This window comes from Echinops telfairi, unplaced genomic scaffold, assembly GCF_000313985.2.
Source record: "Echinops telfairi isolate 266 unplaced genomic scaffold, ASM31398v2 ScPeMD7_5;HRSCAF=22, whole genome shotgun sequence".
In the NCBI taxonomy this organism is placed as follows: domain Eukaryota; kingdom Metazoa; phylum Chordata; class Mammalia; order Afrosoricida; family Tenrecidae; genus Echinops; species Echinops telfairi.
Genome location: NW_022103901.1, coordinates 33,871,370 through 33,896,613, shown reverse-complemented (window position 1 = coordinate 33,896,613; position 25,244 = coordinate 33,871,370). Strand labels below are relative to the sequence as shown.

Here is a 25,244-nt window from a genome sequence, read left to right as displayed (position 1 = left end):
CTTGGATGGTTCCAGGAGGCCAGCCTACAGAAGGAGCGCCACACTTGGTCAGCTTCTGAGACCCGCCCAGCTTATGCAGATGCCTTTCTGAGCAGAGGTCACAATTTCCGGGATATGCTGGACCCTTTCCCGTGAAGTGGAGACGCATCTGGGGAAGAGGAAAAGGACATGTGACTTCAGGCTCTCGGGTTCTCTTAAAGGCCGCCCCCATCCCAAGTGGCCAAGAGGGTCACGTGGGAAGTAGCAAAAGCCCCTGAAAGCATTGGTCAATGGTTTGTGGGTGCAGGACACGGAGGGAGCACTGGGAAGGCAGGGGGGCATTGAGCACGCTGCCTGCCTCTCAGCCCCAGAGCTGGGAGGTGCCATCAGCGCTAACCCCGCAGGCTGAGCTGTGACCTGGCAGCCTGATGGCTCCAGTAACCAGAGGGCATTAGGAAAGAGAAGGTATAAGACAAGCTCCCTTTCTCTTGCAAACCACCACAGACCATCAGCTGTGCCTCCCAGGGGCTCCCTGGCTATTTGTCCCTCCTTAAAAAGTGACGTTCTGTACACAAGCTGAAGCAGCGGCGTGACAGCTCTGAGAGGGCGCCCACGCCCACCTGGGCAGCATGCCAGCCACAGGCACACCCAGAATGGCGGTATGGGATCAGAGGACAAGGCACTGGGCAGAGGGCATGGCACCAAGCACAGACCCAGAGAAGCAGGAGAATCTGGGCTTGTCATTCCCCCTTCCATCCACCAGCACCACAGGCCCACCAGAGCCCCCTGGGGGCCCACTTCCTGGAGATCAGTCCATGCTCACAGCAGGTCTACAGCAGTAAGGAGAGCAGACATCAGACCCCAACACTGCAGTGCAGGAGAGGCTGCAGGGCCAGTAGAGCAAAGCCACCCCCATCATGCCCCCGTCTGTCTGTCTGTCCTGGGTTTTAGAGCTGCCCACAAGCAGACCCCGACACCTCCCTCTGCACTGGTTGGAGTGCCTCTGCGCCGGGCCCCACAACGGCCTCTGAGCACAGCTCTGACTGGCTGGCCGGCGGGGACCAGGTAGAGTCCAAGTGCAGAGTCCTGCTCTGTGGGAGTGCTCACCCCACAGAGCCCAAGTCCCAAGGGACAGTGAAGGGACCACAGTAATGAGAAGGGCAGGTGAGCGGGCTGTCGACCATTACCTGGCAGGCTCTGTGGGACATGGGTGGACAAGGCAGCATGTGGGAGGGGAGCTGTAGGGCGTGGGCTGGCGTGCAAGCCAGCAAGAAGACCTAAGAGAGAACAGAGATCCAGGAGACCATGAGACACGCAGGGGATGATAGGATGGGGTGGGTGTGGCCAGTGGGACCCCATGGAGTTGCCCCCTCAGCCACATACCAGACACACATGAACCACAGCACCCCAGGCCTGTCAGCTGACCAGGAGCGGGGCACTTACTGTGGCTGAGGCCGTGGTGGAAGGTCCCGGGGGCGGGGCCGGTGACGATGGCATCCTTGGAGGGCTTGGCCGAGGGGGGTTCGGTAGGGAAAGAGAGCACGTGGACAGGAAAGGGCATGGAGCCCAGGACGCCCAGCGAGTGCGAGGTCATGGCCCCAGGCAGCTTGGGGCCGCTGGGCTTGTAGGATGGGGACAGCAGACTCACGGGCGAGGTGCTGGTCAGCAGCACAGCCCCACTGGTTCCTTTCTGAGGAGGAAGCACAGCAAGGAGGGGGTCAGGATCCGCAGCCCCAGCTGGCCTGACCCCTCCCAGGACAGCCCCCTGAGGCTGGCCCAGGTGCAGGCTTTGCAGATGACCCTTCTCATCTCAGTGAGTCTGGCCTTTCTATTGCCACTTGGGAGAAACCATGACCACGCACAAATTCTCATGTGAGCACGTAAGAACATGGGGGCGGGGGCCCACGCGTCAGCAGCTTCATCAAAACATTGTGGGGCAAATTCACCCGTTAATACTATTTTCCCAGCAATGGTCTCGTGCCTAGTATGAATCCCCCATCCCCAACCCCAACTGGTAAGTTCACAAGCACTGCTACTTGGGTTCTAGTTCACACACACACAGATTAGTTCCAGAGTTTACACCTGTGTCGTCCACCAGCGGGTAGCTGTGGGCATGTCCTCTTAGTCAGTCTTGTTGAGCTGCCGTTACCTTCAAAAACACATCTACTGACAGCAGTAACTTTCAAGGGACCTGCTGGGCCAGTTCACTTCCAGGCAGTGAGTCAGCTCTTAAGATGATGACCACTATCTTGTGGACAATCTACAGGGACTTATCAGGAAGGAGTTTTCAGAAAATGGAAAACGGCACCAGGAAGAAAAAAGCCAGGAGAGTTGCAGCCAGGAACGGTTTCCCATCGTGACAAAGCGCCTGCTCCCCCTCCAACAGGGGAACATTCCCTCCAGCACACAGTACCCTGCCCCTACAGCCCTGCTCCTGCCCTCCAGACCCCAGTCCCTCCAGCACACAGTACCCTGCCCCTACAACTCCACTCCTGCCCTCCAGACCCCCATCCCTCCAGCACACAGAACCCTGACCCTACAGCCCTGCTCCTGCCCTCCAGGGACCCCCGTCCCTCCAGCACACAGTACCCTAACCCTACAGCCCTGCTCCTGCCCTCCAGACCCCAGGCCCTCCAGCACAGTACCCTGCCCCCTACAGGCCTGCTCCTGCCCTCCAGAAAACAGTACCCTGCCCCCTACAGCCCTGCTCCTGCCCTCCAGACCCCAGTCCTTCCAGCACACAGTACCCTGCCCCCTATAGCCCTGCTCCTGCCCTCCAGAACCCGTCCCTCCAGCAAACAGTACCCTGCCCCTATAGCCCTGCAGACCCCAGTCCTCCAAGAAGGGTAGGAAATGGCAATGCTGCCTACAGAGCCCCGTGGGCCTGGATGAGGGTCTGTGTTTAATAAACGTCTCTAAACCTGTAGAGCAACACTTTACTGTATGTGCCTGCAGATACTCATTAGTTTTCAGGGAGAAAGAGGAAGAATTGACCCATGAGAACTAGCCCAGCAGTTATCTCTCAGGGTGGGAGGGGCGGCATCTCTGCATATACCTTTCTAAATGGAAGGAAAACCAAGGCCCCTCCCACTTCCCACCCTATTGGACAGCAGGGCTCAGCTCACCCCCATTTGGCCCCTTTGCCTGATCCTTCAAATGCCTATCATGAGCCACCCACAGGCTGGAGCACCCCCACAGCCAGCCAACTGATGGGGGTGCCATTTTCTCTAGGGGTCACTCCCTCCCCAACAGCCCCCCCTTTTCCTGGTGTGGACGTCATTCTCAAGGGACACCACGGGCCCACCCAGGGAAGAGGGAGGCCTCACTGACCTTCACTCACAGCCTGGTGTCCCACCCGGGCAAGTCCTGTCCCCAGGGACAGGATGCTCCATGGACACTCACTGGTAAGGAGGTGGATGACGGCACACTGCTGGCCACGGTAGGCTTCAGGGAGGAAGTCAGCAGCTTTGCCACCCCCTGGGTGCCTCCGCTCGAGTCCCCATTCGGACCTCCTGGTGGTGCTACCAGGGTCAGCTTCTGGGAGACTGTGGGCTTCTTGACTGCCGAGCTGGGCACAGGCCGGCTGGTGGACTGCCCCGTGGACGAGGGCTGCAGCCCTGGGAGCAAGTTCCCGGAGGAAGAGCAGCTTGGGGCTGGTGGACCCCCGGAGGCGGAGCTGCTGGCCATGGCCGCGTGCTTGGAGCCAGAGCCAGCATAGGAGCTGCCCTTGTAGGAGGAAGAGGACTGCGGCTGCCCTGCCGAGCTGGCTGCGTGCTGCTTGGCTGCATGGCTCAGGGAGGAAGTGGACGAGGCCGAGCCCTTGTGGGCACTGCCGCCACCGGAGGCCTGTGTACCTGTAGATGGGGAGGCTGGGACAGAGTGGGGGCTCTGGCCTTTGGTCATGGTCTTTACCAGCTGGAGGAGAGGGCGGGGACAGCACTGGGAGGAGAAGGTCTTGGGGCCTTGGAGCTTGGTGACGAATGGAGCTGGGGGCGTGAAGCTGCTCTTCTGCGGCTGTGCACCTGCGTGGAAGACTTTGGCTGGGGGGCCAGGTCCTGGTGCCGCTGCTGGAGGCCCATGTGAGGGCCGGGCCCCACTGTGGTGCTTGGCTTTAGGTGTGTGCGTCTCTGGCAGGCTCTTACTGAGGGCAGGCTGGCCAGCCAGCTCCTTGTAGCCCGAGCCTTCTGCCTTCTTCTCCTGGGAGGGCTGCCCCAGTGCCAGGGCCTGCTCTGCCAGGAAGTTGAGGGGGGACTGCAGCGAGCTGGCAGACGGAGTTGTGGGAGGGCCAGACTTCACAAAGTGCCGCTTCTCTTCCGTGCATGACCCACTGCCGGTGGCCTTTTCCGCAGGCGCCTTGGCAGGCACAGGCAACGTGAAGTCAGCACTTCCGCCAGCTCGGCTGTTAAGCGCAGCCAGCTCCTTAGACACAGCTTCCAGGGATTGGGCTGGGCTGCGGAGGACGTCCTCATCCAGGGAGTCGTCCAAGGTGATGGGCCCAGTGCTGGCTAGGCTACCAGAAGCCTGCGGGGAGAGCTCCCTTGTGGCAGCCCCGGTGCCCATGCTTGCCCCCAGAGGGTCCGAAGGGCCACTAATCTGGCCTATGGGAGTGGACACCTTCTTATCTGGCTTGGCAGACGGTTCCTAGAAGAAGGCAGAGACATCCTTAGAAAGAAGTAGTGTTAGCGCAGGTCTGCTGTGATGTACAACGCAGCTACACGGCCGGGGCACTGGCTGGCCCACAGGCCTGCTCAACCCTAGGATGCCGGCCTTCGTGCACGCTCAGCTGGGTATGCTCCTGACTGCAGTCAGCATGTGGCGGAATGTGTCATTCTCCTCCTCCATCACCTGCCTTGCCTGGCGCCCCAGCCTACCTGGGTCTAAAAGGCAGTGGCTTTCGGGAGCAAGAATGGGTTGTCCCTGGCTGGCCCTGTCTGCCAGTGCTCAGCAGGCACTACAGGTGGGAGCCCAGCCCGCCTTTGCTCAGCGGCTCTGTAGGTGTGATCCTGGGCTCTGCGGGGCTCAGGACGGGCAAAAGCTTTAGGGTAAAACAGCAGTGTTTGCTACACTGAGCTTTCAAGGAGGCACAGTAGTACAGTGGGCTAAGTGCTGTGCTGATAACCAGAAGGCTGGCAGTTCCAACCCACCAGCTCATCTGTGGGAGAGGAATTACTGTTCTCCATACTTCTGCTCTGTCCTGGAGGAGACTTTGTGAGCCAGCAGACTGGGCAGCAGGGTGGTTGGGATGTGGGTTCTAGAAGGTTGATCTACACCGAGGGTCCCCCCAGGCTCTTCTTTTCTCCTACCACCTGCAGGGTACACCCCAGCCACCTTCTCTCCTGGGCAGCTCTAGGTTCTTTTTCCCAGAGAGAGACAGGGGAAGGTTCCCACCCGCAGGGCATTCCTGCCACAGACTCTCACCCTGGAGCTGTGCTGGGAGTCTTGAGTTGCAGGCCTGCAGCTCCCATCTCTGCCCCCTCCCCCCAAGGTCCCCATCAAGCCATACTGTGTCAGTGGCCACCACAAAGTTCAACGTGCTGCTGTGTCAGGGGAGGTGGTAGTGGTGGTGGGTGGGTGTATGGGTGTGTGTGTGATGTGTGAAAGGAGAAAACAGGCAGACTCACCTTCACCTTGATTTTAGAAGGAGCCATGACCTTCTTCTTGGCCCTGTTCAAAGCAAGGACACAGATGGGTTAGAGGGGCCGGCCACACACAGAGACCAGTTGGCTGCTGTCCTGAGATGAATACCCCTCACTCACAGGATTGATGTCAGGTGCCCATGACCACGCCGGCTCTCCTTGAACAGAGTCCTGGGGGAAGAGGACACAGCATGAGGCAGGGACCCCAGTGGACTGACACAAGTCCTGGCAGGGCTGTGCAGCCAGCCTCAAAGCCACATCTAGTCTCTACCAAGGAAAGCGATGGCTGCCAACTTACCATGGCCATGCCCATCTCCCCCCCACCCCCAGAAGCAACGGCACTCTATACTGTCCACTCTTGTCCAAGAGGGAATGTGGAGTGGCAACAAGTGTCACCATTAGGAGAGACAAGGCTCCAAACCACAAGCAGCTCAGGCCATGGTCAAGACAATGAGCTCCGGCTGTGAGAGTGAGAGAGAGAGAGAGAGAAAAGACAGGAAACAAAGGCCCCTGAGGTAGCTGTCAGCAGCTCCCAATTCTGCAAAGAGGCTGCCCTACTTGTTGCCAATAAGACATTTCCGGATGGGGCCCTGTCCCCGCTCCAATTGTGGCTAAGATGGGGAGGGAGAGGAGGAGGGATGGAGAATGACTAAGCCCAGGCCCCCAGGGATGCTGGCGACAAGATGACCCTGGGGGCACAGGAGCAGCGGCAGCCCCTGCCTGTTCCCCAGTGCCTAGGTGCTCACCTGGCCTGCATCCAGCCTTTGGGCCAGAGAGGCTTGACCTCTGCGTCCAGGAACGCCTTCACGAAGTCCTCCCAGGGCTGGGCCTTGTGGCTCCTCTCTGGGTCGTAGCTCTCCAGCTTTGCCCTCACCACCTGGCACAGCAGCTCCCTGAGAGGGGCCAACGTCAGAACCCTCCAAGCCCCTCAAGCACACAGGGCCCATCTGGCCCTGCCTCTCACAGCACCCCCACCCCACCAGGGAGGCACCTGATCTCATCACTCCACTGGAACTTCTTGCGGGGTCCCATGAGCCGCCGGCCCCCACGCTCCTCGTCGTCATCCTCGTCTGAGCAGACCCGTTCCCGAGGGTCTCTGTCTTTCTCCTCACCCAGCATCCTGGAGGGGTACAAACGAGCAGGGCTGAGTGCCAATGTGTGCCAACTGCCCTCTCCCAGCGGGCCCTCCAGACTCAAACATGAGGATGTGCAGGCATCACAAGATCCAGGGCCTCAAGAGGCCACATGCAGTGCAGAGACGAGGGAGGATGGGACAGTGGGCCCTTACTTGGCCACCTTGGCTTGTGTGTGTGCCTGGCACTCGTCCTGGTACTTGGACATCTGCTCTGGCATGGCCCTGCCAATGGCCTCCTTCAGCTTCTGCAGTGGCTCCCTCAGACGCCCGCCCTGCAGGGCAATAGACCACGAGTCAGATGGACATGTCCCTCCCTTCTTTTCCTTCCCTCCTCCCCTCCCCAGGGGCCCCTACTTTCCGGTCACCTACCTGCTCATGGAGGTGGAGTCTTCTGGCACGCCGAAGCAGGGCATCCTTGCTGCAGGGCAGCATTGAGGCAAGGTGGGTGTACACCCCCGAGCGGACCTGGCTGCTCAGTCCCCGAGTCTGCACCTCTATGCTGGAAGGCAGAGCAGCGTCAGTGGGTGGACAGCCCACCTAAGCACCTCCGAGCATTAGGTACCCCATCCGGGGAGGGGTGGGGACAGAGGCAGGTCAGACCTTGCATCTTGGTCATGTGATAAAACTGAGAGACCAACCCCAGAAAGCTCTATCAGCATGGGTCTGCCCTCAGCTGGGCAAGGTCCAGGAAGGCAGAGCCCATCAGAAGAACAGGCAGGCTCAGGGTACCCCAAAGCCTGCAAAAACGCTCCCGAGGAGAGTCCCAGAGCACTTGGGCTGACAAGAATGACTTTCCCATTTCCCAACACCTTGTTTCATTAGTGATCAGAGCCCAGGGGCCCCCACCCTTCTGCTCTTCTCATCCTGGTCACGAGTCGCTCATCCACCTTCTGCAGGCCTGAGAGTCCTGCTTCTCGACCCAGGGTTCAGGGCCAGCGCACTCTTCCAGGCCTGCTCGTTTGCTAGATATCCCCAGGTCTAGACAACTGTTCTAAGAAGTGCCAGCTCCTCAGTGATGGGGCCACACAGCACAGCTCCGAGCAGAGCTGGCCCACCCGCTGGAAATCAGACACCCTGACCTGGGTCTGGGCTTTACCTTCTGGCCCATGCAGCGTCCTGCTGCTCTCCACACAGAAAACCCACATTCTCACAACTAGACCAGGAAGCAACATTGTGATACACAGAGCAAAGACTGATGTTCAGGATTCCATTCTACTTGGATCCACTATCAACACTACCGGAGGCAGCTGTCAAAGAATTCAACTGTGTACATATGACGGCATCAGTCAAGTGTGCTGCACAGCCCTCTTTAAAGTGCTGAAGAGCAAGGATTGTCACTTTGAGGACTAAGGTACACCTGACCCGAGCCAAGGTATTCTCATCCACCTCATATGCACATGCGAGACAGTGAATAAGGAAGACCCAACAAGGATGTGATGCCTTTGAATGACAGTGTTGGTGAAGAACAAGGAATACACTATGGGGTGTCAGAAGAACAAGCCAATCTGTCTTGGAGGAAATACAGCCGGATGCGCCTTAGAATCAAACCTTCCTCTCACTTCTTTGGACATATTATCAGGGACCAGTCCCTGGAGAAGGACACCATGTTTGCTACAGCCTGAGGGGCAGCGAATGAGAGCAAGGCCCTATACAAGTGGGTTGCAGCAATGGGCTCAACATAAGAACGGTTGTGAAGCTGGGGTAGGATCAGCGGTGGCTCCTTCTGTAGTACGTATGAACTGCAACCAACCTGATGGCACCTACCTCCAGACACCCAGTTGCAACAGTGCAGCGCCCTATGTGGGAGACACGTGGCTTGGGAGGGTGTGAGCTGGCCAGGGGAACACAAGGGAATGGCCTGAGGGGGACCAAGCTGTCTCTTACTTTTCTGGGTGCCCAGAGATGGCAAACAACACCTACTTCCCCACTCTCCTGCTTGCTAAGAGCTAATCTTCCATAGTATTGTCAAGGCTTCTGCAGCCCAGGTCTGATAAGGCCTATCATTTCCCGGAAACAAAGACGAGGGGGGCTTTAAAAAGTTTATTAGACAGTAATGGGAGAGAAAAGTCTGGGGTGTTTAAAATTAGAATGACAAGCGATGCCCACATTCACCTGGACCTGTGCCCTTCTCATGGCCTGCCCCTCCAGCAAGAGACAAGGCCTTCCTTCCACTCAAGGCTCGCAGCCTCTTCATAAAGACCCCGCCTCTTCATCGTATCAGGGGATGGGGAGATGTGTGTTTGCCTTGCATACTGTGAGTCCCCCAAATGATGATTATAGAGCTAACTGAAAAGAACACCAAATAACAGAACTAACAAAACTGACTACTTTTTTTTAAAGTAAAAACAATGAAATCTGCCCCCAAGTTTTTTTAAGCCCCCTCGTATTTCATGTCCCCTGTCAAGGTCAGTAGTTCAAAGCCACCAGCCACTCCTCGGGAGAAATGAGGCTGCCTGCTCCTGTAAAGATTCAGTCTCAGACACCAACAGGGCCAGTTCTTCTCTGTCCTATAGTGTAACCATGAGTCAGAATTGACTAGAGGAAGATGAGGGAGGTGTGGTGCTTTTTAATAAGAAATCTTCCTCCTGAGCACTGGCTGATGGCTTACAACAGCTGACTTTGTGGTCCAAGGCTGAGTACTTCACCACTGTTCTGCCAAGGCTCTTTGAAATCGAACATCAGCAACAGCTCTCAGTGTTTCCCAAAGTGGGCAATACCCTGCTCCGCCCCCACCCCCACCCCCACCAACCCAGTGGAAGCTGCAAAAGCAGATACCTACACTTTATCTTGGATCCTGGGCTATAGTACAGACACTTTTAAGTTGCAGGGATGGGGAACGGGTGGGGTAAGTTTGGGGCCCACTACTCTGTCTTCCTGGGTGGTCTATACTCTCTCTGCAGCAGGACCTGTCACTCTTCATCTGGTCTCGCTCCCACCTCCCCTCTGCCTGGGCAAACAAACAAAAGGTACTCACTCTAACAGGATGCCGTTGATGCCCTGGACGATGGACGTCGGTCTGCTCTCCCCCTCAGCAGCCCTGGCAGCCTGGGTCATCAGACAGGGACATCCATTAGTGCACCTCCACACACCCACAGGCAGAGAGCCAGGAAGACTCTCAGCACTGCTGATCCCCCCCTAACTCGGTCTGCCCTGGTCCCAGGCACTCCACAAACCTCCGACTCACTCCCAGGATACTCAAACAGGGTCAAGGCAGAAGCGGAGTGGAGAGAGAATGGAAATGCTCTAAGAATGCTAGGAAGCCCATCATCATCGAAGAGTTTCCACAGATCCAAGAGGTGGGCAAGCCCCACCCCACCCACCAGGTGTAGGGAAGGAATGACAGGTAGCACTGGGGGACATGGGCTCTTCGAAAAGTCAGCACCTACTTCTGCTACATCGCAGACGCTCTCCCAGCTGGATTCAAACACACTGATCAGCCTACCCCACCTCCCATAGAACAACTGAAGCAGAGAAGTCAGAAGAAACCTGAAGCAAGCCCCACCTCAACCCCACCCCGCAAAGCAACCTAAACCATGACTAACTAGACAATTCCAACTCAGCCACCCAACAGGAGGCTTTCTGAGAAAGTCAAGCTTCATGGGAACAGACCACCTCATCTTTCTCCTGAGGAATGGCTGGAGGGCTTAAACCATCAACGCCGAGTAACACCTAACTCACAGTGCCACCAGGGCTCCAGCCAAATAGCAGACAGGCTTATAAGGAGGGCAGATTAACACAAGGGAGGGTCACACACCCTAGAACAGTGGTTCTCAACCTTCCCAATGCCACAACCCTTTAACACAGTTCCTCATGTTGTGGTGACCCCCAACTATAAAAGTATTTTAATGAGAAAAAAAAAAAAGAAAAGTATTTTCATGGCTACGTCACAGTTTTGCTACTGTTATGAATCGTAATGTAAGTATCTGATATGCAAGATATATTTTCATTGTTACAAATTGAACATAATTAAAGCATAATGATTAATCACAAAACAATATGTAATTATATATTGTGAAATATTTCTATGTTTTCCGATGGTCTTAGGTGACCCCTGTGAAAGGGTTGTTCAGCAACCCACAGGTAGAGAACCGCTACTTTAGAACAACCAACCGTTCCAGGCCAAGAAGGCACCATCTGTCCAAGGGCAGAGTTCAAAAGGCAGGATAGGTGTGGACATGGAGGAGTGGACACAGGAAAACATGAGGAAAGTAGGGTAAGGAATGGCACATTGTGGGATTGACAATCAATGAAGCAAAATGTGTCTGAATTATTAGATGGGAAACTGATCAGCTCTGCAAACCTTCACCGAACTCACAATAAAAAGTTTTTAAAAAAACGAATTTCATTTTAAGTGGCCCTGGTGACACTCATGTCAGCCAACGCAAACTCAGAAGTTGCTGGTCTGTAGGCTCTGGGCAATCAGATTTGATGGGCAATGATGATGGCCAGGAAGGGCCAGTGCTGCCCAAGCCTCTGACTCAGCCCCCAGTCTCCCTGAGGTCTCTTCTCTTGGCTCCTCCCTGATGGCCCCATCTCATCTGTGCCCCAGCTCAGAGTTCTGCTGCCTCGCAGCTCTGCATGTTCAGCCTGGCCCCCCACCCCCACACCATGAGCATCACCCTATACCTGCTCTTTCTCCACTGGGGGACCAGGGAGCACGCACAGAGGCCCCAGCCCTGTTCAGCCCCGGCTTCCTAATTCTGAACCCGGCAAGGGGGCTCTTCCCACACCTAGAGGCAACCCCAAAGGTAGGCACCTGGATTTAAGGGAAGGCCCAGCCAGTCATCCACTCCAGCCTCTTACCTCCCCCTAGATCCCTGGGATCCTGCCACTCACCCATCCCAGGCTCGGTGCCCTGGCTGAGGGTTGCTGACCCTCTGAACACAGTCTGATTCCGTTGACTTCCCCCAGGGTCTCTCCGACTTCCTGAGATTGAGATTGCCTGGCCATCCAGCTGTCTGTCCATCTGCCCACTCTGCTCAGCCCTCAGGCAGCTGTCTACGGACTCAGAGGGGGCACTCAAACCTCATCATGGCCATCACTCACAGAACTTATACCCAGAGACGAGTGCGCAGGTGGGCAAGTAAGCAGCTATCCATGAAGGGGATGAGAAGCCTAACACAGAGCCTCTAAACATCCCCCAGGAGAAGGCGTGCACAAGTCACACTTCTGATGTCAAGAAGTGATGTCACTTCTTGAGTCTATCTCCTGGCTCCAGAATGCCCACGGACAGATAAAAGGGATGGACAGAGTGAGGAAGGGGAACCAGACTCTCAGCCACTGAGTTAATTCCGACTCGCTGTGACTGCAAAGGGTTCCTCAGAACACATCTTCACTCACAGGAGCAGATGGTCTCACCGTTCCCCCAGGCAGCGGTTGGTGGGTTTGAATTGCTGACCTTGTGGCTAGCAGCTGAACACTAACCTACAGCACCATCAGGACTCCTGGATGGAAGAGGAAGCTTGTGGGGTTTCTTTTTAAACCCATTCATCTGCTTTCTTACACCTTCAGCACTATCTGGGTTTTACCTTGGCCAAAATCAGAATGTACTGGATTCAAGACTTGAGCCAGAGTAGAAAGAAAACGGAGCCACTCTTGTACTCAGGCCCAGAAACACCAGCTGGCACATCACTAAGGCCCCCTGAGGACATCAACCCACTCACTCCCATGGCTGTCTTGGAATCCAGCTGCATTTTTAGGTAGCAGCTATTTCTCTAATATACCTGAAGCATCATGACTAGATGGTCCTTTATAGAGGATTTCATTCCCCCTGCTAGAGCCTCTGCAATTGTGTTCAATTTGAAGGCCGGCTTATATATTGAAGAGAATTAGTTGCTCAAAAACTGTAATCCACATGATTAGCTTAGACACATAATGTACCCCAGAATCTTCTAGAAGTCAGTGAGGCCCTTCAACCCCAGGAAGAGATATCTGGCTCTAGGGATTGTTTATGGATTGGTCCAAAACGAGGCAGGGAATGAACACACTAAATTCCCCCAATCCTATTCATTTACATCATCACATTTTTATGAAAAAAAAAAAAAAAAAGTGTTACATTAAAGGTGTTATTATTTTAGTGAGCCAAGAGACCCCTTCCTCGTCACTACCTTTACGCACAGATGTTAGGTGGCCACCCAGGTGTGGGCATTTCTGTGGGTGTTATATGCATACAATGCGGTCCACTCAGCCAGCTTCTCCTCGGGCGTGGCTCGGCACCATTCTCAGGACCTTGTGCTGTGCCCGGGGCTGCTGCACAGACTCACACCTGGTGAGCTTATTCTTTCTCACAAACATCAAACAGGCTGGTTCTCCCAGCCACCCCACCCCTGGGCCTTATTGTCTTCTCTCCCCGTGGTACATGTGGTCCTTACTCACTGCCATCGAGTCCATTCTGGCTCACTGACCCCATAGGACAGGGTTTCTGGAACTTTAACTCTTGATGGGAGCAGGCAGCCTGTCTGTCTCTCACAGAACAGGTGGTTTTGAACTGCTGACCTTGGAGTTAGCAGCCCAACCACTAACCACTACCCCACCAGGGCTCCCACAGGTGGTACAGGGGGTCTGAAAATGGGCACGAGGGTTAGCTGGGAGAAGTGGCAGAGGGCTAAGCGGCCCAGGGTTGCTGCTGCTTGACCAGAGTCACCAACAGAGCAGGGTCACCTGTGTGGCCCAGCTGAGTGGTGGCCAAACTGCACTGAGAAAGCCCCCAAGTTCTCTCAGCCCCTGCACCTGCCAATGAGCGAGACCCAAGAGCCTGGCAGTGCGCAGTTAAAGGAAAGTCCTGAGGCCCTGGGACCAGGCTGACAGGTGTCCACCAAGATGCCCTCTCAGAAGCCCCTCAGGCACACTTAAATTTTGAAATTTGATTTTTAAAGTTAAGTCTCTTCCCGTCCGTAAGTCCTACGAAGAAAGTTTTCTTGCCAGGAACAGATATGCAGCAGAGCAGAGACAGCGGGAGTGCTGGGGTCAGCAGCCACTGCCTGGGGACGGCAACTAGTGCCCCACTCCTCGGGCCCACAGAGCCGGGTGGGGACATTGCAGGCTCCTCCAGACAATGCCAGGTCTTAGGGCCTTGCAGCGTCTGTCCTCAACCTCTTAAAATATTTCCCTGAGCTGGCTGCAGCCTGCAACAGCCCAGTGAGGGGAGAGGCCTGGCTAGCCAATGCAGCCACAGGAGCAGCCTGGGGCAGGTCAGGGAGGCCACACTGCAATCTCAGAGGTGCCTGTTGTCAAGCGACGACCGTCAGGGTAGGCTTCTGGATAGCGATGGACATGTACCAGGGGAGCGAGTGATATTCGTTCTCACCTCGGGGCAAGACTCAAAACACTAACCAACGTCCTCATCAAATAGAGCAGAGCAAGCTGAGGAGGGGAAAAGAAGAGGAACGAAAAAATAAAGCGAGAAACACGTAACACTGCTAATCTTACAGGAGTAGAGTTTAATTTAAGTTGGAAGCAAAACGCAATGTCCATTTCGAGACCTAGGACGAGGCTCCTTCTGAAGGAGTCAGAGACCCCCGGCTCTGGAAAGAGGCCATGCTTGTGTCCGGCTGCCTCTTCTCCCTGGAGACTCCACTCTGGGGCCCAGAGCCCTCACACCCAACACTCAACTGCCTGGGGGCTTCATACCTCCAGGCCCCTGGTGTGGCACTAAGTCACTTTCCAAACTAAGCCTTCTTTTCAAGCAACCATTAAAAATGATGAGGGCTTGGTAATAATATTTATTAAGCAAAAGGAGCAAGGAGCAAGTTACACACAACTATAATTACAACCGCATGAACACATACACAGAGACCAGGCAGGGAGAGACAACCTGAAAAGCATTCACAGGTCAGGGAGGGGGAGGAACCATTTCCACACTTTCCATCCCAGCTCCCAGAGTTCCTCAGTGCCACTAGGGGCGCTTGACTAAAGTCTCCACCTGGTACTCAGATGTTTGACTTAGAAGGCAGAGAGTGGAGCCTTCCTGCACCTCAGCTCACTGCTGTGAGCAGCCCTTGGCTACAGGACCCCAGCCCCTAGCCCTAGCTCCCTGAGGCTCATGCAGAGAGCTGAGCTGGGCCAAGAAGTAAAGGAAGATGTTTGCTAGCAGCCGCCCAGGAAGCAGCCTCTTGGAACTGGAGGGTTTCTTGCTTTCCAGCCCTGGCCTGGTACTAATGTCGCTTCGCTTCCACTCAATCTGCCCTTGTCTCCCCCCAGACAGGGCCACCCTGAGTCTTAATTTACTGTAGAGGGACGGAGGCCCATCCAGGAATCCTGTCTCGACTTTTCTCTAAAAAGGGACTGGCTGCTGTCACAAAGACCTTGCTTATTTAACAAGTCCTGCAGAAGCGACAAAACAATTTGATTGTAAACCATTAGGACGGAAAAGAATAAGTAGTAACTTTAAACAGCAAACCAACCAACCAACCAACCAAAAATTCTGAGAGCAAATTCTCGTATGAGGGGCTTCAGAGTTTGTGGAAGAATCATCTTTTCATTCCATTTTCTGGGAGTTTTCTGAAGCCCCACTGTATATACAGACATGCCAAGCTCAGATTCCGTGCCAGCTATCTGTATACACAGGAGCCCTGGTGGCACAAGGTCAGTCGTTCAAAACCATCAGTTGTTCCTCAGGAGAAAGAGGAGTCCTACTTGGAAACCGACAGGGGCAGTTCCACCCTGCCCTACAGGGTCGCTGTAAGTCAGAATGGACTTGATGGCAGTGTGTGTGTTTTCCTTTTAAATCTATATACTTGGGAGTCTCTGACATGGCAATGCTGACCTAAAGCCACCACCATCAAAGCAACTGCATGTACCCCGGGCTGCAAAGGCCCACGGAGGTGTGCTGCAGCTCTGAGCGACGTGGTTTAGACGCTTCCTCATTTGTGTTGGATCTCTTGGGAAAGTGAAACATGCAGGCACAGCAGTGGCTCTTCACCAGGACCCTCACTCACAACCCTATGCAGATAATCCTGGTGTAAAAGGAGCACAAGGCTCCAGGGGTGTGCTTGGTCAGACACCACCACTCCCAAGGGCACATGGGCTTCTCACTCCCCCACCTCAGGGAGAGTCTGCTGCGGCAACTGCTAGATTCTAAAAGTGGTGGCAATTTGAGGTCACACTTGTGTCTGTGTTACAACTTTAAGACATCCCTGCACTCACTCCGTAATGTGAACAGCATGCCAAGGGCGGCCGCTGAGACCTAGTGGCATGAAGCACACAGTGACATGAGTTAGATGAACACTGTGCTTCTGTCAATTTCCAAAACCTTCCAAAGACTACTACAGCCTTTGTGTGCAGCTTGCTGCCTCTGCCCACTGCCCACAGGAGCGCCAATGTGGGGCATGGAGGGAGAGTGACTCCGCGGGAGAGGGAGAGAGGGAGAGAGAGACAGGCAGAAAACAGGAGGCGAGAAAACCTCCCTAGAAGAAACATTTTCCAGGAGTGAAGGAACCTAGCTGGGTCTGCCGTTGAGGCATGGGACAGGGGAGCAAAACTTAGGGACCATCACCCAGGGTGAGGACGGGCCCAAGGAGGAAGTGGCCAGCTCGCTAAGGCGGCCTCCTCGTGGCCCAGGTGGACTGTAGTGGGGAACCAGCGTCCATTTGCCCCAGCAAAACTCTTCGAGGAGAGCCCGGCCATACGCTGTCACCGTACCTGAGCCAGCTCCTTAATGCGCTTCTCCAGGGGCGCGGGCAGGCCTTCGGGGAGGGATGAGGGCGGCCTGAGTTCCGGGTCTGGCCCCACCCCGAGGGAATCACTCTCGTCATCAGTGTCCCGGAAGGGGCTTCTCTCTGGAGACTCGCTGAGCAGCTGCTCCAAGTCCAAGTCTGTCAGTGCGTCCATGGCAGTGGCTGCCTGCAGCAGGTCATTGTCAGACGTGGAGCCGAAGAGCGAGAGCAAAGGGTCAGTGGTGGCTTCCAAGTCCCGCAGGCTTGGGGCCTCCGTGGGGGGTACCGCTGCTGCCACCGAGGGCTTGTGCTCCTCGTCTCTCTTCTTCTGTGCCTCTTTCTCCTTCTGGAACTTCTTCAGCATCTCCTTCACGCTCAGCGCCCCTGAGTACTTCTTCTTCTTCTTCTCCTTACTGGCATTGAGGGCTGTGAAGCTGCCAAGGGAGGACCTGGTTAGGAGGACCTCAGGGTACCCTCAGAAGGGCAGGCAAGGGGGGCTTCACCCCACTCCCAGCACCAGTTCCTATCCACCCCTCATGGCCCTCCTCCTCTTGGCACAGGGCACTCATCAAGAGCTCTAACCCCGCCCGCCCCCCCCAGTGGGCCCTGCTGCCCAGGGGTTCTCCCATCAAAGCAGCAGCTGCCTCTCACCCAGTTTTGGAAAACTTGGACTTTTTTGATTTCTTCTCCTTGTCATAAGTGTCGTCTTTTTTTTTCTTCTTTATCTTCTCACCACCTTCCTTCAACTTCCGCTTCTGAGGATTATAGACAAGGCAGGCTCAGGAAAGAGAGACCCCACCACAGCACTGGCCGTGCCCCACCTAGCTGTGCTCCACACCGGCCTCCTCTCCTTCCTGTCAGTCCCTGGACTCAAGAGCCCCAGCACCACTCAGCCCCTGCCTGCTGGCCAGTGTCTTCTGAGACCCTGAGGCCTGCAGCCACAGAGGGGCGCTCTACAGACTGAGAGGCGGGCTTCCCCAGCACACCGTTTTGCATAAAGTGACTGGAGGGTGGACTTGCTCTCACAGGGCTGACAGCTCTGGGAAGGGAAGCCTTCTACATGTGCACAAGAGGAACACAGTCCCTCATCCACTCCCTTCCCTGACCCCCATCCCCACTGAGATCACCTCCAGAAATGATCTCTGCTGGCCTGTGCAGATGTACATGGCAGAGACAGGGAGCGCTGAGCTAAGGACCCCACCGCCACGGTCTCCTGAGCCGCCCTCCCCTGCACCCAGTCATGCAGAAAGCAGCATTTCCGAGAACAAAGAGTAAGCAACCTTCTAACCTTTGGAGATTTTTTCTTTTTTTCCTTGATGAAGTCATCCTCTGATTCCGAAGCCTGTCGAAACTGCAAAGTCCCCGAGTTGATGTAAAACCCACCATACTTGGTGGTCAGAGAAGCCGGGACCAGCTCGTCATACTGAAGCGGGGAGACAAACCGTCAGTTCCCAGTTGCCTCAGAGGTGCAAAGCAGGTCCCCAGAGAGGGGGTGAGACCACATTGGAGGTGGCAAAGGCAGCAGACTTTTTGGCCTAGCCTGGCCCAGACAGAGGGTGCCACCTTGCTGCTCAGAGGATCCCCTGCTGCCCCCCTCACACCCATGGGAAGGGCTCACCGCCTCTGAGTTGTCGATGAAGGAGTCAGACTCGTCGTAGCCATAGCCCATGTCAATCAAATCCTGCAGACGGTCTTTTCTCCGTTTTTTGCCACCCTGAAAACGTCAAGACCAGAGATAACATACTATGGGAATTCATGGCAGCCTTTTAGCGGTAAAGCATGGGAACCAGCCACGTGCGCGCACGCCCGCCCACACACACACATAGATACATATGTATATATACACCCCACCCCAAAACCTTTTCCCTTCTGAACTGCAACACGTTTTTATCTGTATGAAATGGTTTTGGACAGAAGTTTCTCACACTTCAAGCCTACTGTCGATTCCATGGAGAGTAGCAGCCCCTTTCACTGGCTTGTCTACTCAACAACACACAGGCGCGCCCTCTGTAGCCACCCCCTGGATGAAAAGCTGCACCCGTCCAGCCTGGCGCTCGGCCTAAATTCAGATCAGGGCTGATGTAATTCACCATTTGCTAAAGGGGATGAGAATGCCCAGAACCCTCTCTGACCAGGCTGCTACTGCCCATAAGAGTAGCTTACGTATTTTTCTTCAAATTTCCGGGCAAAGGCCTCCACTTTGTGCCTCTCCTTTTCATCGTCATTGAAAGGATCCGAGAGCTCTTTCTTCTGTAAAGAGATGGTTTTAACAAGAATGGTAAGTCACAACAGTTCTACTGCCTTCACCAACCACTTAGCAGCACCGACAGCTGCATTCTAACACAAACAGCTCCCGTTGTGAAGAGATCCATGCAACCATCTGCACTGCCTGCCTTGGTGGTTTAAGGGCAGTTTCCACTGGTGGAAGTCAACAGAACCAGGTGGAAGGCCTACAAGCTGTGTCCTATGGCCCTGAGCGCAGCAGGGCTCTACAGCCAGAACAGAGGCTCCAGTCAGGGAGACTTAGTCCACCATCCAGGGTCTCTGCTGTCCCCTGCCCCACTAGTCCTCACCGTATGGCCTTGGCTGCTCCAGCCTTCCCAAGGGACCGGTGGCTCACTCATGGTCCAGAAACTCTGGAGGTCCTGCAGGTGCTTGAGTGTTGGCTAACACATGGCTCTCCTTGCCCGGCACAGTCCCTAAGCTCTGCCATCAATCCCCTTTCATCCTCCCGATCTCGATTTGTGTGCTTCTTAAGTGCTCTTGAGTCAACCTGACATCTGACGGACAACAGAGTGAAACCCTGCCCAGTCCTGTGTCACCTTCACGATTGTTGTTGAAGGTCATCATCCTCTTTTATAGTGCCCCTCTACTTTACCCAGCAGTGTCTTTATCCAGAGTACGTGAGATGATATCTTCTCACCCTCGATTCCTAAGATTCTGGCTCTACGTCTTCCATCAGACTAGTTTGTTCCCATTTTCTGTCAACATCAGATGCACTGATTCTTCGATTTTCCTTATCCGTTGTCATTTATCACATGCTAGTCTCACTACTCACTCTGAATATTTTCATATGGTCTTCCACACTGTTATTAATTCTCCTTAACTCAACCCTGCACTTCCCCCATGAAATACAGTCTCCAGAGCAGAGCCTTAAGCTTCACGGGCAAAAAGCCAGTATTTAATAAAAAAAGTTTAAAAAACCTCCTGTACCAACTATGCTTAAGAGCAGACAATAAACACTACAGATTGGATGCTTGTTTGAAAAGGAAACTTCTCTCAACCTCTGGTCTCTGCCCAGGTGACTTATGCTTAATGTATATCGTGGGATATTATAGTGTGCCACACAGTGTTTGTCCTATGCGTGGTGGTTTTAACACATACTTATCTGCATCTTCCAATTTTTTGACCATTATCACATGAAACTTAAGTGATTGATGTCATTGTTAGTGTCATTTTAAGAACTCCCACCAGTCTCACTCACTGCAGGTTGGATGCAACTTGGACTTCTAGTGCCTTGCGGATATCCAACTTCTTAGCTATAAGGCCCTAGTGTGTCCAGAATGTAGGTGCACCATGCAAGTATGCCACAATGTCACTTATGTTACTTTGTTGCTGTGATTTCTCCAGAAACCTCCACACATTTGCAAGGTCCTCTGAGGCTGGGATAGCAACTTTATTTCTCTATCTTTCTCTAAGTCCAGCACAAGCCCTTCCCAAGGAAAAAAACATATACTGCACATAAACTAGTACACAAAATGGTCAGGCTGCATGAGGGTCCTTCAAAAGATACTGCTACACAGCCACTGGAATTTCTGTTAAACAAAAGATACCAAAATATGCAGCCACTTTTCTCACCATCACCACCATCAGGATGACACACTGCTGAAGCCATGCGTCCATCTATTCCCTGAAGAACCCCTCTCCTTGATTCACACATCAAAAAAGGCAGTTGGGGCATCCTTGAGGGATTCAAATCACGTTCCTTTTCAATGTTCTTTGAGTTTGGGGAACAAAACCAGTCTGACGGGGCAAGATTGGGGCTGCAGCCAGGATGAAGTAAGGATTCCCAACAGAATTCTCATTGGATGGGCCTCGCTACCTTAAAAGGATGAGCAAGTTTATTATTATTGTGATGGAGGAAGCCCTTGGCACAACCTTCCTGGGACTCTTTCTCACCAATGTGGTTTTCAACTTCATAATAAGCCCTGGGGATCATCTGGTGCTTCTGGAGAAAATCTATCTAGATAACCCCCTTGGGAGCCCCACAGACAGTCTCCATAACTTTCTGAGCTGAGCTCTCTGCCTTGAATTTCCCTGGCCCAGATCTGGGAAACCTGCTGTGACTGAGATCAAGACCAATGTATTCACTAGAGAACTGGTCCCAAAGACAGACCTAGAAGCCTTTTGTTTGGAATAAACTCAAGCATATAAGAACCGGAACTCCAGTAGCAACACTTTGAAACCTCAGTGTCTGGCTGGTGCCTTCTCCTTACAGGAAAAACACATTAAACAAGCCAGTATGTGAATGTATCAGATTGTGTCTGCTTTAGACATTTTTAGATACATGCCAGAAGCAGGTTCTAAAGCTCAGGTCCAGGGAGAAAACCTGCCTTTCTTGGGGGACGCTGTGGGCTGTTTTCAGCCATGAAGGAACCCCACCCTGGTGAAACCAAAGGGCTGGCATTCTAAGTTCAACTGACCTACTGATTGTGCTTGGGCCCAGAAATAAAGATTGTCACCCACCTCTCACTGATCTCACTCTTCCTCTCAGGCAAAGAGTGCCCTATCCACTTTGGGGAAGGGGCTGAGGTTAGATCTGATACCCTGGGAGCCAGTTACCATCCTTTGCTCTATTTCACTATGGACCACACTGGAGACCAAAATACCGCAGGAGATTTCTGTGGCAAGAAGGAAAAGGCCTGGCACAGAATTCCTTCATTGGAGCAGCCAGGGACTGGTCTCACTGGCAAGAGCATTTAGAAAGCTCACTGATCTTTTCTTCTACACACAATTAGCCAAGTGGATATATATGATAATTAATCACGTACATATATTAATGGACTCATTCACTGTCACCACGTTGATTCTGACTCACAGCAAGTCCTACAGGGCAAGGCAGAACTGCCCCTGTGGGTTTCTTTATGGGAGTAGACAGCTTCATCTTTCTCCTGCAGGGCAGCTGATGATTTCAAGCATCTGACTCTGAGGTTAGCAGCCCAACTCGTAACCACTACACTAACTACCAGGGCTCCTATAGATAGGAATTAGCCTCACATAATTATTAATTAGCCACAATTCTAATGAGCCTTGGCTGTCCCATGCATTTTCCCCCACTAGGAGAATGGTTGCAGAAAGAATTCTATCCCCTCATGCCCAGACTCAATGCCAGCCTGCCCTGTCAGTGACCTGGGGTGGAGACCATGACCCTGGAGACCACCTAAGCCTCCTTGGCCTCCCTTGCTCCCCAGAAGTCCCACCTGCATGTGCATGAAGCCAGGCTGTACCTTGTCTCCAGACGGGAGGCCCCTCACTTTCCCTCGGAGGTTCTTTACCAGCTCCGGGTAGAAGAACTCGGGGCAGCGCTTGTGGTCTGGCTCAAAGAGGGTGAGGGTGATCCGAACAGCAGCAGCTGCCGGCTCTGAGTCCTGGGGCTGCTCTGCACCCCCCACATCCTCCTTCCGGGATTTCTTCAGAAAGGCAGGATTCAGAGGACCAGGGAGCGACGTGAACTGGATCCTGTGGGGCTCCGACATGGCTACCAACAGGTCTTAGCGCTGGTCACTGCATGGCTTCTGCAAATACGGAAAAGAGCCAAGCGGGAACAAGATGGTCCAATGACACGTTTCTCACCCCACTGTACAGATTACAGTTGGAAGGAATCAAGTTAGCAAGCACTCACTGTTGCACTGGTTTTAATTACCATTAACCAGATCATTAATATTTTTTCCTATTTAAGTAAAACTCATTTTAAATGGAAACATTTCCATAGACATATCTGGACCCCAAACCAAAGCCACTGCCATCAAGTCAATTCGGACTCATAATGATCCTACAGTTATCCCACATCCTACCATCCAGAGATGGCGTTATTTCCTTCTAGTATTTTTTCCTATGCGTATTTCATAAACTCCAAAACCCACTACTGTCCCATCAATCACAACTTGTAGCTACTCCACAGGGCAAGAGTGGAAACTGCTCCCCTATGCTTCAGAGGCTGCACAAAAAACAGCCTGGCACCTCTCTCCCCACCAGAGCAGCTGCTAGGTTTGAACCACTGGCCTCAGCTAGGAGCCTGACGCTTAACTCACTGTGCCACCTATGTGTGCACGCATGTTCACCTGATTCTTAAGAACCCTCCATATCGCGCACACGCCATGGCCCGTACCAAGACAAATCACTGCGTTAATGCCCTTTGACTGCAGTCCCAGCAGTGTATTTTCTTCTGGGGTCCATTTCCACAATGAGAACGTTTCTGGCCTCCTCATAAAGCAGGGTGCTCAGGGGTGTGGGCTCCTTTCCTAACAGAGCACCTGCCTTTCACCACCCAATCTTGGGTCTCACTCAGCAAACAACCAGGGCTTGTAAGCAATATTATGCAAATGATGGGGGTGGGGTATGTGTATATCAGGTGATTCTCATGTACACTTAAGATGTGGGTCTCATTAAAATGTAGACGAAGAATCACCTGGGGATCTTGTAGACTGACTCAGTCTACCTGGGGTGTAAATACAAATTCTTAGCCAGGGGTTAAGGTAGAAGGAACCAGGTGAAAGACCCCAAGAATCATGAAGCTACCTGCACATAAGGGCCAAAAGAGCACAGTTGAATAAAACTGTAGTTTTACGGATTTGTGAGAGATCTTAATATCACACCAATTTTTGTGTCCGGCCAGCACACTTCATACAGGGACAGTACTTTCCTGGTGGGTCATTTTCTGTTTGATGGTGCTGTGTGCAAGCTTTTGACTCAGTCAAAATGGGGACCTCTTCTTCACAATGTCTCCAGTTTCTTTTATGTCTAGGATGACCCTCTCCCAGTAGACAGTGACGTGTGAGTCTTTTGGCCTTTTCACATTTCACTCTTTGGCCCAAGTGGAATTTATTTTGCTGTCAGGTGAGGCTCTAACATAAGTTTCCTCCCAGCACTGACCAGGCCGGGCCAAATATCTGAGAATTAAGAACGTACACATTTCAGTGCTGCTTACAGGAACTTCTAGGGCTGAATGCTTCAAGGAGTTTAATCTGTTCAAACTGGTATCTTAATTGAACCTTTGTCAAGGACCAAGTAATTATCTTTTTGTATATGAAAATTCTTAGATTTGCAAATGAAACAAGATTTGTGAGTAAGACTCACAGGGCTTTGAAGAAAGAAACAGCCACCTCAAACAGGCAACTTCAATTAGTTGAACAGTACAGGGCTCTACACACAAAAGCTTAAGGAACAATGACTGAAGTTACCCGAGAAATGTTGCCCCCACTTACTCCAGCTTCTCTGGAGCGTAGGATATAGGATTGCTGGGAATTGTGCATGTTTTTGGTGATCGTGAACAGGGCCTCTAGATTGGCACATTTTAAAACCGGTTTAGTGACAAAACATGGAAAAATAAAACGACTTTCATATGCTAGTTTTGTAAGGAGTCCTGCTGCTGTTGTGTTATTAACGGTGGCTATCCCCTGGGGCCTCTTTTCTGTTTCCCCCAAAGAGACATTCCTATCATCCAGCCCATTTATTTTGGTTTCATGTCTTATTGCATTGGCTGGCTCTTGCAGGGCATTGGATTAAAAAATACAAACGGAATTAAAAGTTAACAATTTTTCCCATCAACTTATACACTCGCGTGCGTGGGGTGTGTGTGTGTGGTGTGTGTGTGTGTGTGTGTGTGTGTTGCTCCTTCCTCCATGTCCCCTACAACGCTGTTTTAAGATTCCTAAGGCGCTGTGGTTGGCCATTCACCAGTAGATAGGGATTCCAACCCACCATCAAGTTTGAGAGAAATATATGCTAGCCTGTGTCTGTAAAGATGACAGCCTTGAACCTCGATGGGGACATTTCTACATTCTAATAGGGTTACAACGAGTCCAAACCCATCAAAGAGCAACAGATTTTTATTTCTTTATCCAAGAGCCCCAGTGGCTGAATGGTTATGCTGCTCAGCTGCTAGCTGAAAGGTTAGTGGCTCCAATCCAGCCAACAGGCCCTTGGGAGAGACCTGTGATCTGCTTGCCAAGAGATTCCTAGGGGACAGTTCTCCTCTGCGACCAGTCAGAATCACACTAACACCTAACATTCTCTACCCAGCCGCGACTAAAATAGCATTCAACTCTCTGCACACCAAAAAATTTTAAATTAGGAGAAGCGTGGATGATTCGTTTCTCTTTAAAAAAAAATGTAGACAGTTCCAAAAACTAACAGCGGTTTTTAAAACAAAGCAATGCATGGGGCGGCTTCTAAGACCGATGCGCACAGGTTCCGAGACTGCAAAGCAGCACCAAGCCCTGGACGACTGGTACATTAGAACCCACTTTCCAACCCAAGCCCCGGTATAATGAAACGCCTACGGGGTTCGCGAGCAGACAGGCCACCTTCCACCTTATCCCACGGGGGCGGGGGAGGGAGGGGGGAGATACTCAACTGCACGCCCGCTCCAACTTGGGTGCTGCTGGAACAACTCCTGGGGGCCCTTTGGAAAACTTGCCCCTCTCTCTGCCCGGCCACACGGACGCCTGAGTGGCCACTTCCGTGCCAGCCCCCATCCATAACCCACGGGCGCGGGCCGCCTGGTGGCTGCCAACGGCCGGAGGCCAACTTCTCTCCCAGGTGTCAGGCGGCACCCGGTCC

General features: G+C 53.2%; 2 protein-coding genes across 2 annotated transcripts in view; one reads left to right on the top strand and one right to left on the bottom strand.

Annotated features, from left to right (window-relative positions):
- On the bottom strand, positions 1 to 25,060 carry UBN1 (ubinuclein 1). The gene is made up of 18 exons (XM_004705846.2): positions 25,039 to 25,060; positions 21,911 to 22,198; positions 18,567 to 18,653; positions 18,022 to 18,117; positions 17,692 to 17,826; positions 17,055 to 17,158; positions 16,390 to 16,837; positions 9,725 to 9,795; positions 7,120 to 7,249; positions 6,904 to 7,022; positions 6,607 to 6,735; positions 6,362 to 6,508; positions 5,736 to 5,786; positions 5,601 to 5,643; positions 3,382 to 4,620; positions 1,423 to 1,669; positions 1,167 to 1,256; positions 1 to 148 (listed from the first exon to the last, which is right to left on the bottom strand). Exons 2-18 carry the CDS (start codon positions 22,157 to 22,159, stop codon positions 99 to 101), a joined length of 3,435 nt encoding a protein of 1,144 aa, XP_004705903.1. The 5' UTR covers positions 22,160 to 22,198; positions 25,039 to 25,060; the 3' UTR covers positions 1 to 98.
- GLYR1 (glyoxylate reductase 1 homolog) overlaps positions 24,863 to 25,244 on the top strand; it is a 30,006-nt gene continuing 29,624 nt past the window's right edge. Inside the window, exon 1 of the mRNA XM_004705847.2 lies at positions 24,863 to 24,912. Within this exon, the coding sequence (XP_004705904.2) occupies positions 24,863 to 24,912 (50 nt within the window). The remainder of the gene's footprint in view (positions 24,913 to 25,244) is intronic.

Excerpts from the sequence above, each read along its gene's own strand:
- UBN1 (XM_004705846.2), bottom strand. The coding sequence starts at position 22,159 with ATGTCGGAGCCCCACAGGATCCAGTTCACGTCGCTCCCTGGTCCTCTG. Across the intron at positions 4,621-5,600 it reads CTTCTAAAATCAAGGTGAAG|GAACCGTCTGCCAAGCCAGA; the intron begins GTGAGTCTGCCT and ends GCCTTCTTCTAG. Across the intron at positions 1,670-3,381 it reads CGTCATCCACCTCCTTACCA|AAAGGAACCAGTGGGGCTGT; the intron begins GTGAGTGTCCAT and ends CTTCCTCCTCAG.